The sequence below is a fragment of the Ambystoma mexicanum genome, chromosome 1q, assembly GCF_040938575.1.
Source record: "Ambystoma mexicanum isolate Mex_15411 chromosome 1q, UKY_AmexF1_1, whole genome shotgun sequence".
NCBI lineage: Eukaryota > Metazoa > Chordata > Amphibia > Caudata > Ambystomatidae > Ambystoma > Ambystoma mexicanum.
Window position 1 is genome coordinate 1,483,268,484 of NC_090922.1, and position 12,510 is coordinate 1,483,280,993.

Here is a 12,510-nt window from a genome sequence, read left to right on the forward strand (position 1 = left end):
CTGAGGGCCGGGTGAGGGGGGGGCCAGGGGCAACAAACAACAAATTTCCCATTGCAAGTATAGGGGCTTTCGTGTCATTCGCCTTTCCCGGGGGCGCTCCTGCTCTCCCCCCTCCATTCATACGCATGCCTCCTACACGCGTTCACCCTTACCCTGCCAGGCCCACATCCGTCCATTCACAGATGCCCAAGCCCTTCATTGAGATCTACATGCCCCCACCCCTTCCTCCAAACCCACACCAAGATGCCCGGCCCAATCCCCCATACATACACCAATAAGCACTTGTGCCACCCTCCCAACACACACCCAGAGAGCCTCAGCCGACCTCCCTCTAAATTCATGCTACACGCCTATTTCTTAACACCCATTTCAACAATTCCCCTTAAAATTAGCCCCGATTTATACACGACTGGAAATATAATTTACGTCAGCCTCCACCATCCCCGGAATTATACCGGTCTCATTAACAAAGCATCTATGTAAAGCTCAGCGTCGCGGCCTAAGAGAACCCACATTTCCACTCCTGCTGCAGTCCGCGTCTTTCCCGCTAAACATGCGTGATAAGGTGACGTGCGGCTGCGTGTGCTCAAAGTCACGTGACGAAAATGGGGCGTAGCGTTCCTAAGGTCCGTTTCTCGAATGGGAAGTAGACGCTACCATGTGGATAGACTTGAATGCGCCAGGTGAGTACTAGAAGCTAGGCTTTTTACTAGGTGCAGCGCTGGCTAATGGGCTGCCACGCGCTTGCCTCTGCCACAGCCCCGTCAGTCAAACCGTGCTCACGTGATCTACATTAGATCACGGAGCACCAGCATGCGGGGCGGGGCGGGGCAGGGCAGGGCAGGGCGGGGGCAAGAGAGCAGCTGCAGGGCATCATTTATCAGTGGGACACCTCTCCCATTCCCCACCTCAAAGAGGGTGCCCAACGGGAGAGGTGTCCCGCTGCTGGGGATAATGTGTGCCAAGCAATTCCTGGTCAGCACATTGTCCTGGCAGCAGCATACCTTTACTCTTTTCAAATGGAAGAGGTGTCCCGCTGCTAGGACAATGCCCCAAGGAGCTCTGGCCAGCAGGGGGGCTCACGAGAATGTGAGTCATTCGGCACTGATGTGAGGGACGCGGGAACTATGAGCAGGGACTTTTGTTCCTTTAGAAATGTGAATGAAAGGGAGTGATTCGTGTGCATAATGTGGCATGCTGTATGAAATAATGGCTAGGCTTTAAAACCCAAGGGGGTTGTTAGGCTCGCTTTGAATGCATGACGGGAGGAATAAAACATATCTCAACTTATATCTATGACAATGTATGTAGCATATAGTTTACTATGAAAGGCCAGTTCATTATGTAATGTAATGTGGTTTGCTTCCAAGGAATTGCTATAAAGTATTATAGCACATGAAATACGAAGCAAAACCTTAATAAAGCCGTATATCAGCTAAACCTGGGCAGATATGCTCAGTTGCTTAAAATGGTCCACATCCCGGTTTCACCATTTAACCAAGGTGTGTGATCCTGGGCAAATCATTTAATGCACAGTGTCTTATCTGCAGCATTCTGATTCACTTCATAGCTTATGTTAATATATCATCTATTTAAAAAAAACTCAGTGACCATACAGTTGCTCCAAATATAATGATAGTGCAATTTAGATATATTGCACTACAAAGCTATTTGCCACTTGGTTTAATTATGGCAACTTATTCTAAAGTCATGTCCATGGCGCCTTCAATTATCAATGCTGATGCTTCTTGCAATGTCCTTTTCTGTGAAGTCACTTCTGTTGGTGCGAACCATATGCAAATTTGTAGGCTTGCATGTATTTTGCCCCAGAGCACCTGGACAGGCTCTAATAGATGAGTGTCCTGCATCTGTAATGATCATGCATTTTTGTTTTGAATTAAATGAATGATTCATAAGTATTGGGTTAGTAGATCATTCTAATTGCAAAACCTCAATATAATATATTGCAAAAAATGAGCAATGAACTGTGGTGTTGTATCTAGAACTGCTGACACGCAATGGCAGCCAACGTTCCACTTTGGAATGCCATTTCGTACAGTTGTTGAGAAGTGACAATTGGGGAGCGACAGCTTTTGTGACAGTTGGTTAGTCCCAGCTGTTGCGGACGGACCTGCGTTGGGGTCTTATTCAAATACCCTTCTGTGTTTATATATCTTTCTTCCCTGCTGTGTCATCCTTACTACATTCAGTGGTGACGAGAGAAGTGAAAGGAATACCCCAATAGCTGAGTATTGTCAATGTTAAAGGATATTTGTACCGCACACTATCACCACCGGAGTGGTCCCCTGGTGCTCTGGCGGCTCTGAAGGAGGAGGGGAGGTTGAGTTAGTGGGAGGAAGCGGGAAAAGTGCAAGAGAGCAGTGATGTGCTGTTGGCAGCCTCAACCCGGTGGGTCCGTTGGCTGGGCCTGGGGTGTTTGCGGCCGTTAGACGTTGTGTACTGTTGTGCAAGTCTATGTGTGAATTTTGTTTTGTTGTTGCATTGTAGTGAAGTTTGTGCGGTTTGTTGTGCTGTAGGTTTTTTTGGTTGCCTTTGGTTTGGCGTTTGAGAGGTGTATGCAGAGGGTGAAATTGTTAGTGGAGTTGGTTAGTTGGCATTTCTATTCTATTGTGTTTATGTAGTACCAGTAACCTGCCTGAGCTCTCACCCAGGGTTGGTGTTGTGGGTCCTTGAGTGACAGTGGTTGGTTGGAGTTTGCCTTCAGAGGAAGCATAAGCCTGTGTCGGGCCTGTGCACGGAGCTGGTGTCAGCCTCCAGGAGTCGGAGCTAGCATTAATTTATTGCATTTGTAAGGCACTCATAACCCTCTGGCATCTGGGCGCAAAGCTTAAGAAAATGGTTACTGGTTATACAAATTTAAAAATTTGGTTACAGGTTGTGCCGGCTTGTGGTTACAAGACAAACGGGCCCCCCGGTCCCTTAGGGTCATTTGAAGAAGACATCTCTGCTATAGCAGCAGACAACACCACTCCTGGCACAAAACAGTATATTGGGTGACTTTAACCTCGGCTACAATGATCCAAATGATTTACCTGCCATATCTGTAGCTAATGCCTTGTCAGAACATGGCTTCCTACAAAAAAATCACCTAACCTACCCACAAGAAAGGTAGGACACTCGATTGGGGAGCGGACCTAAATTGCAATATTACAATAAAGGAGTCATCACCCCTGTTATGCACAGACCACCACCTCCTATCCTTTGAGCTCAACATCAACAATCTAGAGATGATAACAAGCCCAGTTGCACCACCTTGCCTCACTAGAAACAAATGCAATATCACAGCTGAAGCCATCCTACCTCTAGTAATCTCAATGCTCTACCCCCAGCAAACGGCCCGAATCTGATGGTAGATTTGAATAATGAATCTATGATCAAAGCCATAGATACTATTGCACCACTAATATTGCGCACTGGGAAACCAAGAGCACATCTGAACTCTTGGTTCACCCCCGAACTTAAACTACTACGCATAGAACAAAGTAAACTAAAAATGCTTTGGAAGAATACCCCTTCCTCTGAGAATAAAACAAACCTGGCTAATATCACAGCCACATTCAAAAGTGAGATTATCCGTACTAATAAAGAAACTTTCAATGATAGGATAAACCAAGCAAGCTCCAGTTCCAAAGAACTGTTTAACATCTTAAGAGAGCTGGAAAATCATAACCCACCTGCAGATTCTTGCCTTAAGGATAAACCCTGGTGCACCAGCATCCAAAATGAACTCGCCAACAAAATCTCTTGTCTCCAGACTAAAATAGCCAACAAATGACACCAAATAACCACCAGTAATCTACTCAGTCTGATCACGGCCGCCCCCATAAACCTTAACTCAGGCTTTAAATTCACCAATGTATCAGTCCCAGAGGTACACAAAATTATAGCCTCATTGAAACCCTCTACCTGTAAGGGTGACAGTTGCCCAGCTCAGATCATAAAAGAGGCGGCTAGAGATCCTGCCCCTTTATCACTTAATCCACTCATCATTCTCTAGTAACTCTGTACCATGCAACCTAAAGGAATCATGAGTTCTCCCATTACTCAAGAAATAAAAGTTAGATCCATCGATACCCACAAACTATAGACCTATTCCAACGGTCCCCTTTCTTCTAAAAATATTAAATAGGGTTGCATATTTGCAAATCCAAGACTATTTTGAGACTAACAAACTACTTGGCAAACGACAATCTGGCTTTAAACCGCAACATGGAACGGAAACTGCCCTTGTTGACCTCAAAAGCCAGATTGACGATCTGAAAGATAATGGTAGAGTGGCCATCCCACTCCTCCTTGACTTGTTGGCGGCCTTTGACCTGGTCGACCACAAGGTACTCTGTGACCACCTCGCATCGGCAGCTCATTTTTCAAGCTCCGCTATCAAGTGAATTCAATCATTCCTTGATAACAGGACCATGCAGGTCTCCTCACCCTCGGCAGCCGCTGACCCTATTCCCATCACCTGTGGCGTGCCACAAGGCCCATGTGTTTCGCCTACATTGTATAATATCTTTACAAAGCCCTTATTTGATAAACTGGACCATCTGGGTGTCACCTACACCAACTACGCAGACGACACCCAGATACTCCTACCCCTATCAGGTACCTACAACACGGTGTAGATTTCATTGATCCGGGCTGCATCTATCATTCAGGCATGGATGATGATATGACCGAGATTCTCCTGGTCGGATCACACACCAACCTACAGAAACTCAGCCCAAACAATTCCAACATCCGCATAGACGGGAACAACATAGCCATTGCCAAAGATGTAAAAACTCTAGGTTTCTACTTCGATGCAAACTCCGAATTCACTAAACAAGTAAATATGACTGCGTCAGCTACCACCTACACAGGAAAGCTGATCAGGGTGTGCAAACCCTTACTATCATCTAATATTTGTCTTATTCCTGCCAGAGCACTTAAACAACCCAAACTGGACTACTGCAACAGTCTTTACCTAGGTGCCAATAAGTCCATCCTGAACAAACTACAGATACTGCAAAAAAATGCTCTCAGAGTCGCCCTAAACATACCCAGAAGAGAGCACAGATCTTCCACCCGTACTATGAGATCTTCTAACATTTCCTGCTTTTTGGTACCAAGATACAACCTCAAAAGAGCTGGCGGCTCCAGCTTACCTGTCCTGGCTGCCCAACTATGGAACACACTCCCACAGGACATAAAAACTATCCAAGTATTCAAAAAATTCGGAAGTTGTGCTATCACCTGGCTACTCAATAAGAACTAAACTCCTCTCCATCCTAGCCTCTTGTACTTAGCTTGCCTATATATGTCCTCACTTGCTCATGTATGACATTACTTGTGCTTGCACCACCACATGGATTGAATTTAATTCCTTGTATATAACGTTCTATGTACTATCCTGTATGATCTACATTAAGAAATCTCCGTACTTTTAAAATGATTGCAACATGTATTAAGTGACTTCCGTACTTCTCAAAAGGACTGTAACACGGTACCACTCTTATCTACTAGCACCCAGATACCCACATGTCAGGCGCGCTATATAAATAAAATAAACAAATCTGGTTATAGGTCATGCAGACTCAAGAATATGGTTACAGGATATGCAAGCTTAAGAATGTGGTTACAGGTCATACGAATTTAGGAAGGTGGTTGCAGGTCATACTTAGTTGTCTTAGTTGTGCTAGACAATTAGCATGGTGAGCAGCGTCTCACCCGCCTGTTAAGCTATTGTTGACGAAATCTCCTTGGTGGTCGTAGGAAGCATAAGCCTGTTCAAGGCCTGTGTGGTCAGCCACTAGTAGCCTGCAGGAGTCAGAGCGGTTTATAGTGACATTTTCGAACATCACAATTGCCGACATTTTTCTTTATTGACACTTTTTTAAAACTAACGAAACAAAAATAAAACCTATAAAATAAAAAAGAATACATTCAGAATTTTTTTTGGGCAATTTTGTGTCGACGAAATGGCATGTCGAAAATGTGTTTTCGAAAATATAACTGGATACCGTCAGAGCATGTGTCGAGGCTAGCATGGTGAGCGGTTTCTAACCTACCTGTGAGGCCATTGCCTGCTGCGGGTAGCTCCGGGGTGCCTCTCCATCATCCAGCTGAGCAGGTGCCGGCAGGCTGTTGTCCCTGTGCAGCAGATCCGGGTGCGGCGTACCGCTATGTAATGGCAAGAGCAGCCAAGCTGGCGGCAGGGTATCCATGCTCCAGCGGTAATATGGTGAAAGGGCGGGTCAGGCAGTGTGCGAGGCCCACCCAGCATGAGACGCCAGCCAAGGACAGCGAGCTGGTGGTGGCAACAGTAACGCTAATTTATTGCGGGCCTGCCGGGAGACGCTGAGAGACATCATGAGCGTTTTTGTCAGTGTGAGAGGCGGGGTGGGCTGCGCGGGCTGAGCCGTTTACATTTATTACCACTTCTGAAATGGCTGGCCATCTAACGCTGCATCTGTGGGTCAGGCTTGCAAATCTTTCATTGTGCTTTTCTGCACAAGCCACACCACCTAAACACATAAAGGGCAGGCTACACGTTGCATGGTGGTAGTGACAATTTTAAGGTCAGGCAGCCCAACACCGCACGTTGGCCCTGTTATCAGATGCGCGCCATCTGTTGGTCTGTTACTCATTTCCATACTGTTCATGTTTTTTTATTTTGGCGAATCCTGTGGTTACTTATGGTGCCGAGGATTTAGTGCTGTATAACATCATAAGGTGGCATTGTTTAGCCTTTATCTCTGGTATGTTTAAGGTGGCAATGGGGAATAGTCCTGCCAAGGACATTTAGGTTGGCGCCTCGGCTAAAACATTTTAAGAGGACAGTGGGAATTCGGTCCTGCCACAGACATTGGCAGTGGCAGTGGGAGACCACTCCTGCCAGAACATTTCCAGAGGCGGAAGAGTTCAGGAGTGTGTTTTGGTCTTGGTGGAGGAACTCTGTCTCCCTCAGATTTGTACAAACAAGGGGGGTCCTGGGAGTCTCTCTACCGGCCTATATCCCGGGTTAGAGTCTCAACCAGTCTTTAGCTCACCATCCTTTCCCAGAAGAGAAATATCCTCTACATATCAGTCTTTGTCCTGCCCAAGGGCAGTCCAGCACCGAAAGGGCAGGGAATTCTCTTCTGAGCAAGAGTACCAACAGCAACCCCAGACACATGTTTCGGCCTGGTTAGGCCTTGTCAGTGAGGTGGAGCTGTGCCACTCTAAGAACAGTGAGCAAGGGTTCCTGTAGTGATACACGAAATTGCAACCTTGCCAATCAGGGCTTTAGATGACAGCATTAGCCGCTGAAAGCCAATAGTGTATTCAAAGTATGTGCTAAAAATGCTGACAGTAGTCTGTTGTAGCACTTCCATTATGCAGTAGTGAGCTACAAGGAATATGCAGGCCTAGTATGAAATAGGTCACATTAAGCATTGTTGATAGACAGGCAGGGAGGGCCCCTAGCTCTGTACCTAATAGGTATTTTTGGAGTGTTTGGAACATTATGGCACCTATATAGCGCTTAGATAGCCAGTCTTAAGCGCTATAAACACTAAGCTATGAGTGCATGCCTTTTAGAGCTTGCAGATGGGGTTAATACATCCCTGCTTCCCTTAGGATATTCAGCCTCACTAACGGTAGCCCTGGCTCCAAGCTAATCTTCCTTTTCTCTGGGAAGGTACTGATAAGACATTCCTCAGCCAGCGCAGATGGGAACCAGGGAGGGGTAGGAGCGAGCAGGGTGCCTCTCAGAGAGAGTTGGGTTTTTTCCATGAGCCAGTTGCACAGGGAAAGTTCTGGAACTGTGCGTCATGGTGACTGACAGCAAGAGATTATAAAATATCCATGCACACATGGGATCAGGGGGAGATCGTCCTGTGGACTTGATTCGTGTACAGTCAAGTGCCCGGAATTGGCTCTCACGGTGTCCTCCAGCATTGTTTTTCTATGAGCGGGGCTTGTTTTACAGCTAGCTTATGAAAAGCCAGGTCTCCCAGTGCTGATTAAAGGGACGTAAGACTGTGTTTCTCTATGTTTCTCTATGTTTCTCTATATTTCTCTATGTTTCTCTATGTTTATCTAAGTTCCATGTTTCACTATATTTTGCATTGCTCTTTGTTTTATGCTTTGTAATATTCTCTAACTTGAATCCCAAATGTATATGAAATTCACTGCTTAGAATAAATATGCTAAAACTTTGAGGGTGTCATTTGTCACTAGCATGAGATCACTGCTCAGCACAATAGAACCTGTATTTTGGGCTGAATTGGGTATTTTTGCTCTCAAAGGGCTGGCCCCGAGGAAGATTTTGCCCATATCAAGACAGTTCCACGTCTAGTAACATTGGGTGAAAACCCAGATTTGTGCCTATTGATATTCGTTCTTTGGAAAAGGTCATAAACTATTGTCATGCTGAATTATTTGGTCCCACTCCCCTACATTTTTGGCTACCCCTAGTGAGCCTCCACTTCCATGGGAGGACTAGAAGGATCTTTTTAAGTTCTATTTCGTAGCATCAGACTTTGAGAGATTCTCTGATGTAAGGACAGTTTCAGCTCTCATGTGATGTGTGGGGGCAGAGGCGTTTCGTGATAAAAAAGTTACCAGATGTTCAGGGGGATGAAGGTGAAGAAGGTGTGGGGGGAGGAGGGAGTGATGGTTTGTCCGGAAAGGCAGTGAGGAAATTGTAAGCGCAGTATGGCAAATAAGTGAATGTGATGTTAGAGAGAGATAGGTTTTTTCAAGAAAACAAGGCAAGGCATAGGTGAATCGAAGTCTGTTGGCGTCATGCAAATTTACAGGGAGTGCAGATGAGTACATCCGGGATCAGTCAATGATGCATACGTCCAATCCTAAAATCCAGGAATGGTTGTGGCAAGCAACCAATCCTCCTTTGCAGGAGACCTTGATCATTGCTAAGTGTATAGAGTTGACAAGCAAGTGCTTGAAGGAGGTGAATTTTAAGAGTGGCAAGGAGGACGTGCATGTGGTGAAAGATAATGGGAACGACAAAGAGACGGTTGGGAAGAAGTCGAAAGTATGTGTAGTAAAGAGGTACAACAGGGCATCCACTCAGCACAGATTGAACCCCATAGTTGAGACAAGTATAACGGTGGATGCTTGGGGGCATAGTTTGGGTGCGGTCATTAACCAGTCCAGTAAAGGGGTGGAAGTTACAGTGACATTTGCTTCACATGCTTTGACGATGACAGAGTTGAGATAGTCTTCAATTGAGCTCGAAAGTCTGGCATGCAATTGGGCCTCAAATTATTTAAAAACCTATGTTTGGAGAATTCCGTATGTAATCAGGAGTGATCATAAACCATTGGCACATTTATTTTCCACAAAGCAGTCTGGTTTGATGATGCCAAGGATAGCCAGATGGTTGTCTGCATTGCAGGGATTCAATTTTGTGGTGAAATCTGTACCGGGTTGCTGTAATCTGGTGTCAGATTGTTTATCAAGATCCCCAAGAACAGACGCGAGCGAGGCAGACATGGTAGACCTGGTGTATGTGATGAGTGGATTGCGCAAGTGGAAGACAGTGAACTGCGTATTTTCCAAGGAAGTTTGGTTGGCGGGAATTGAAGGTGATGTGGAATTGAAGGAAGCCATGATCACAACGTGCACCTTCCTGAACATCATCCATACACCCCTCAGCATCATCATCTCTGGTTGAAGAAGCTCCTGCAGCTCGAACCATGTCTCTAGCACCATCACCCCCTGCTTTGTACCATTCATCTCCCCCATCATGAACCACATCTCCACCCCCCTCGCCATATGCGCGTTGCTTCAATTCAGGCTGCCTTATAATGGCTACTCTGTCCATATTCGACCGCCTTCCGTGCCTTCTGCCCACCTTCACCAAGTTAATGGGTTCAGAAAAACGAGAACAACCTTTGGTTCATTAAACGGTTTCTTCACCAGCACCACCCCAGCAGGCCGCTTCTCCTCTCGCGCTGACCAAATGCGTGTCCGGTCTCTCCGTATCTCCCTGCCAGGCCCCAGATAAATTTGCGCTACTACGACTGCCCCCACCAGCTCACTATCCTTGCTTGGGTATCATGCGGGGTGGGTCTCGTGCACTGCCTGGCCCCACTTGCACCACCACCTTACCGACTGCAGTATGGATCCGCCTGCGGCTGTCAGGGCTGCTCACGCCATTACAGAGTGGTACACCGCACAGAGATAGGCTACACAGGGACGAGGGCCCGCCGGCACCTGCTCAGCTGGATGACGGATCGGCACCCCAGAGCTACCCACCAGTGGGCAGTTGCCTCACAGGTAGGTCAGACACAGCTCACCATGCTAGCCCCGTCACAGGCTCTGACTCCTGCAGGCTGGAACTGGCTGACTGAACAGGCCACGAATAGGCTTGTGCTTCCTCTGTCCATCAAGCAGAATTCACCAGAAATGGCCTATCAGGTGGGTGAGACACCGCTCACCATGCTAGCCCCGACAAGGGCTACGACTCTGGGAGGCTGACACCGGCTCCCGGCACAGGCCCTGACACAGGCTTATGCTTCTGCCAATGGCAGGCTCCCACCGACCACCCTCACAGTGGTCTCTGTGGAATATGTTCCTTTTCGCTGAGTGTTGGCTATTGGACCAGGTTTTCGGGATCTAGCAAAACATGGCTTGCTGCATCTTGGAGCCGTGCAATTCTTCCGCTCCCTTTGATTATTTGTATTCTTTTGGATTGCTTTTAAGGGTTCCGTGCTAGTGAAGCTGAGTTTCGACCCGAGATCATACTTTAGCAGTTTATCAGAGGACCTGTGAAAAGGCATGTTGTACTCTGCCGGAAATCAGAAATTTGGAAATATCAAGTACAGATTTTTAGTTTTAAACAGTGTTCACATTTTATACTTTGCTTGCAACATTCTTCTTTTTTATTTTCTTTTCTTTATTCAAGCGCATATAGTTATTAACAACTTTTCACACTATCTAAAATGTCATTTGCAAAACAGTTGAAACTTCCTAATTTGAAATTGTGTTGACACCTGTAAAGAATAATTTGATCTGCCATTACTCAATACAAATCAATACCAATACAAACATTTATAAACCCTTTAAACAGATAAAAAAAAGAGCCTTCACAATTAGTTCTATTGGACCTTAATAAAACATGCATAGCACACATTCTCAATTAAAACTGTTCAGAGAGCGTTATGATCTCGAGGACCAGGAGAGTCAACCCTTTGCTTCCAACATAACTGAGGCCCTGAGCCAAACATGATGCGTGGCAGAAACCACCACATAGGACTGAGCTGCAAAGAGCATACTCCAAAATTGGTCGCACTCGCAAGACCTAAATTTAATGTAGGCTTTATCATAGTTGGCACTCAGATTTGGACAAGACGTCAAGATCTGTCTTGTGGTTTACATTTTCTGCCCACAAATCCAGCAAAGGCGCTGCTCAAATGGGATGCCATGCCAAGCCCCCATGATGCTGAAAACTGACTGAATGTCTGAGCGCAACTGTAGAACAAAATAAATCATTACAGGAAAATGCCACTTGATTAAATACTGCCTTGGGCCCTGGGAGAACCCCACCCCTTTGTTGGGTAAAATAGGCGTATTTACGCCTTCCCTCTAGGGACACAAGAGTAAGGATCCTGCCATGGTTCCGACTCACAGCGTCAAGTTGGCCAAGAAAACCGGGAACTCTTGCTCTGACCAGCATGTCAAAGATATCTCAAGGCAATGAGCTTGTACCGTGTTCTACAATTCCTTGAAGCAAATAGTGCGCGAGTATCGTTCCGCATGGGCCACGCTGGACTGCAGTAACGATAAGTACCTGTGTCTGCCAAATCTTATATTGACCCATAGTTTGCAGGCTGCCACAGTCCAGGTTGAGACAAGTGATTGGAGGCCACATTCCATATGGTGCCTGGTAAACCCAACAGGGACCTCAAGATTATTCCCTTCAATTTTTGGAGCCAGTTGATTGCTCTCCTAGGAAAGGCCTCCAGAGCATACAGGATCCCTGGCACAATTGCTGTTTTATAGGCAATTAGTTTAGCCTCAAATGATCGTCCACCCCACATGTCGATCACCTTCCTTTTTTTTTACCAACTTTATTTTCAATCATTTTAGCATGTAGGACAACAGTTAGCTTTCGATTACATCAGGAATACAACCATTATTGACTGTGTAAACATATTATTTTGGCCTACCCGAACTTTGACCTTGAAACTATTATTGTCTTCCAACTTTCCCTCCCGAGAACCCCCCACCCTCTAGTCCTTAGAGAAAATCAGAACCAAACTGTATCAAGGTGATAACCAAAGCAAAAAAGTTTCTTGAGCTTCTCCCTCCACAGTGTCTTCTGCTGTCATTATCTGATGTGAATGTTTCTTGAAATCCTGGGTTTAAAGAATTGGACCTCTCTTTCCCCCACGTAGTCCTGAAGTGGATCCCATATGGCTAGGAATTTCAGGTATGTCCCTGACTTTGTGGCGCAAATGTTCTCCATCGCCATAACTCCCCACACTTTCATCCACCACCAAG

At 46.0% G+C, this 12,510-nt stretch overlaps 1 protein-coding gene across 5 annotated transcripts in view; it reads left to right on the forward strand.

Annotated features, from left to right (window-relative positions):
* Positions 1-507: 507 nt before the first annotated feature.
* Positions 508-12,510, forward strand: part of DPH2 (diphthamide biosynthesis 2) — a 219,875-nt gene continuing 207,872 nt past the window's right edge. For 2 of the 5 annotated variants that reach the window (XR_011293991.1, XM_069642394.1), the window contains exon 1: positions 607-683. Coding sequence is in view for 3 of the 5 variants with exons in the window: in XM_069642394.1 (XP_069498495.1) it covers positions 640-683 (44 nt within the window). In the remaining 2 variants the exon portion in view is untranslated. Of the gene's footprint in view, positions 684-956; positions 1,090-12,510 lie in introns of those variants that run through there. The other 3 variants (XM_069642392.1, XM_069642393.1, XM_069642395.1) reach the window with 3 other exon arrangements.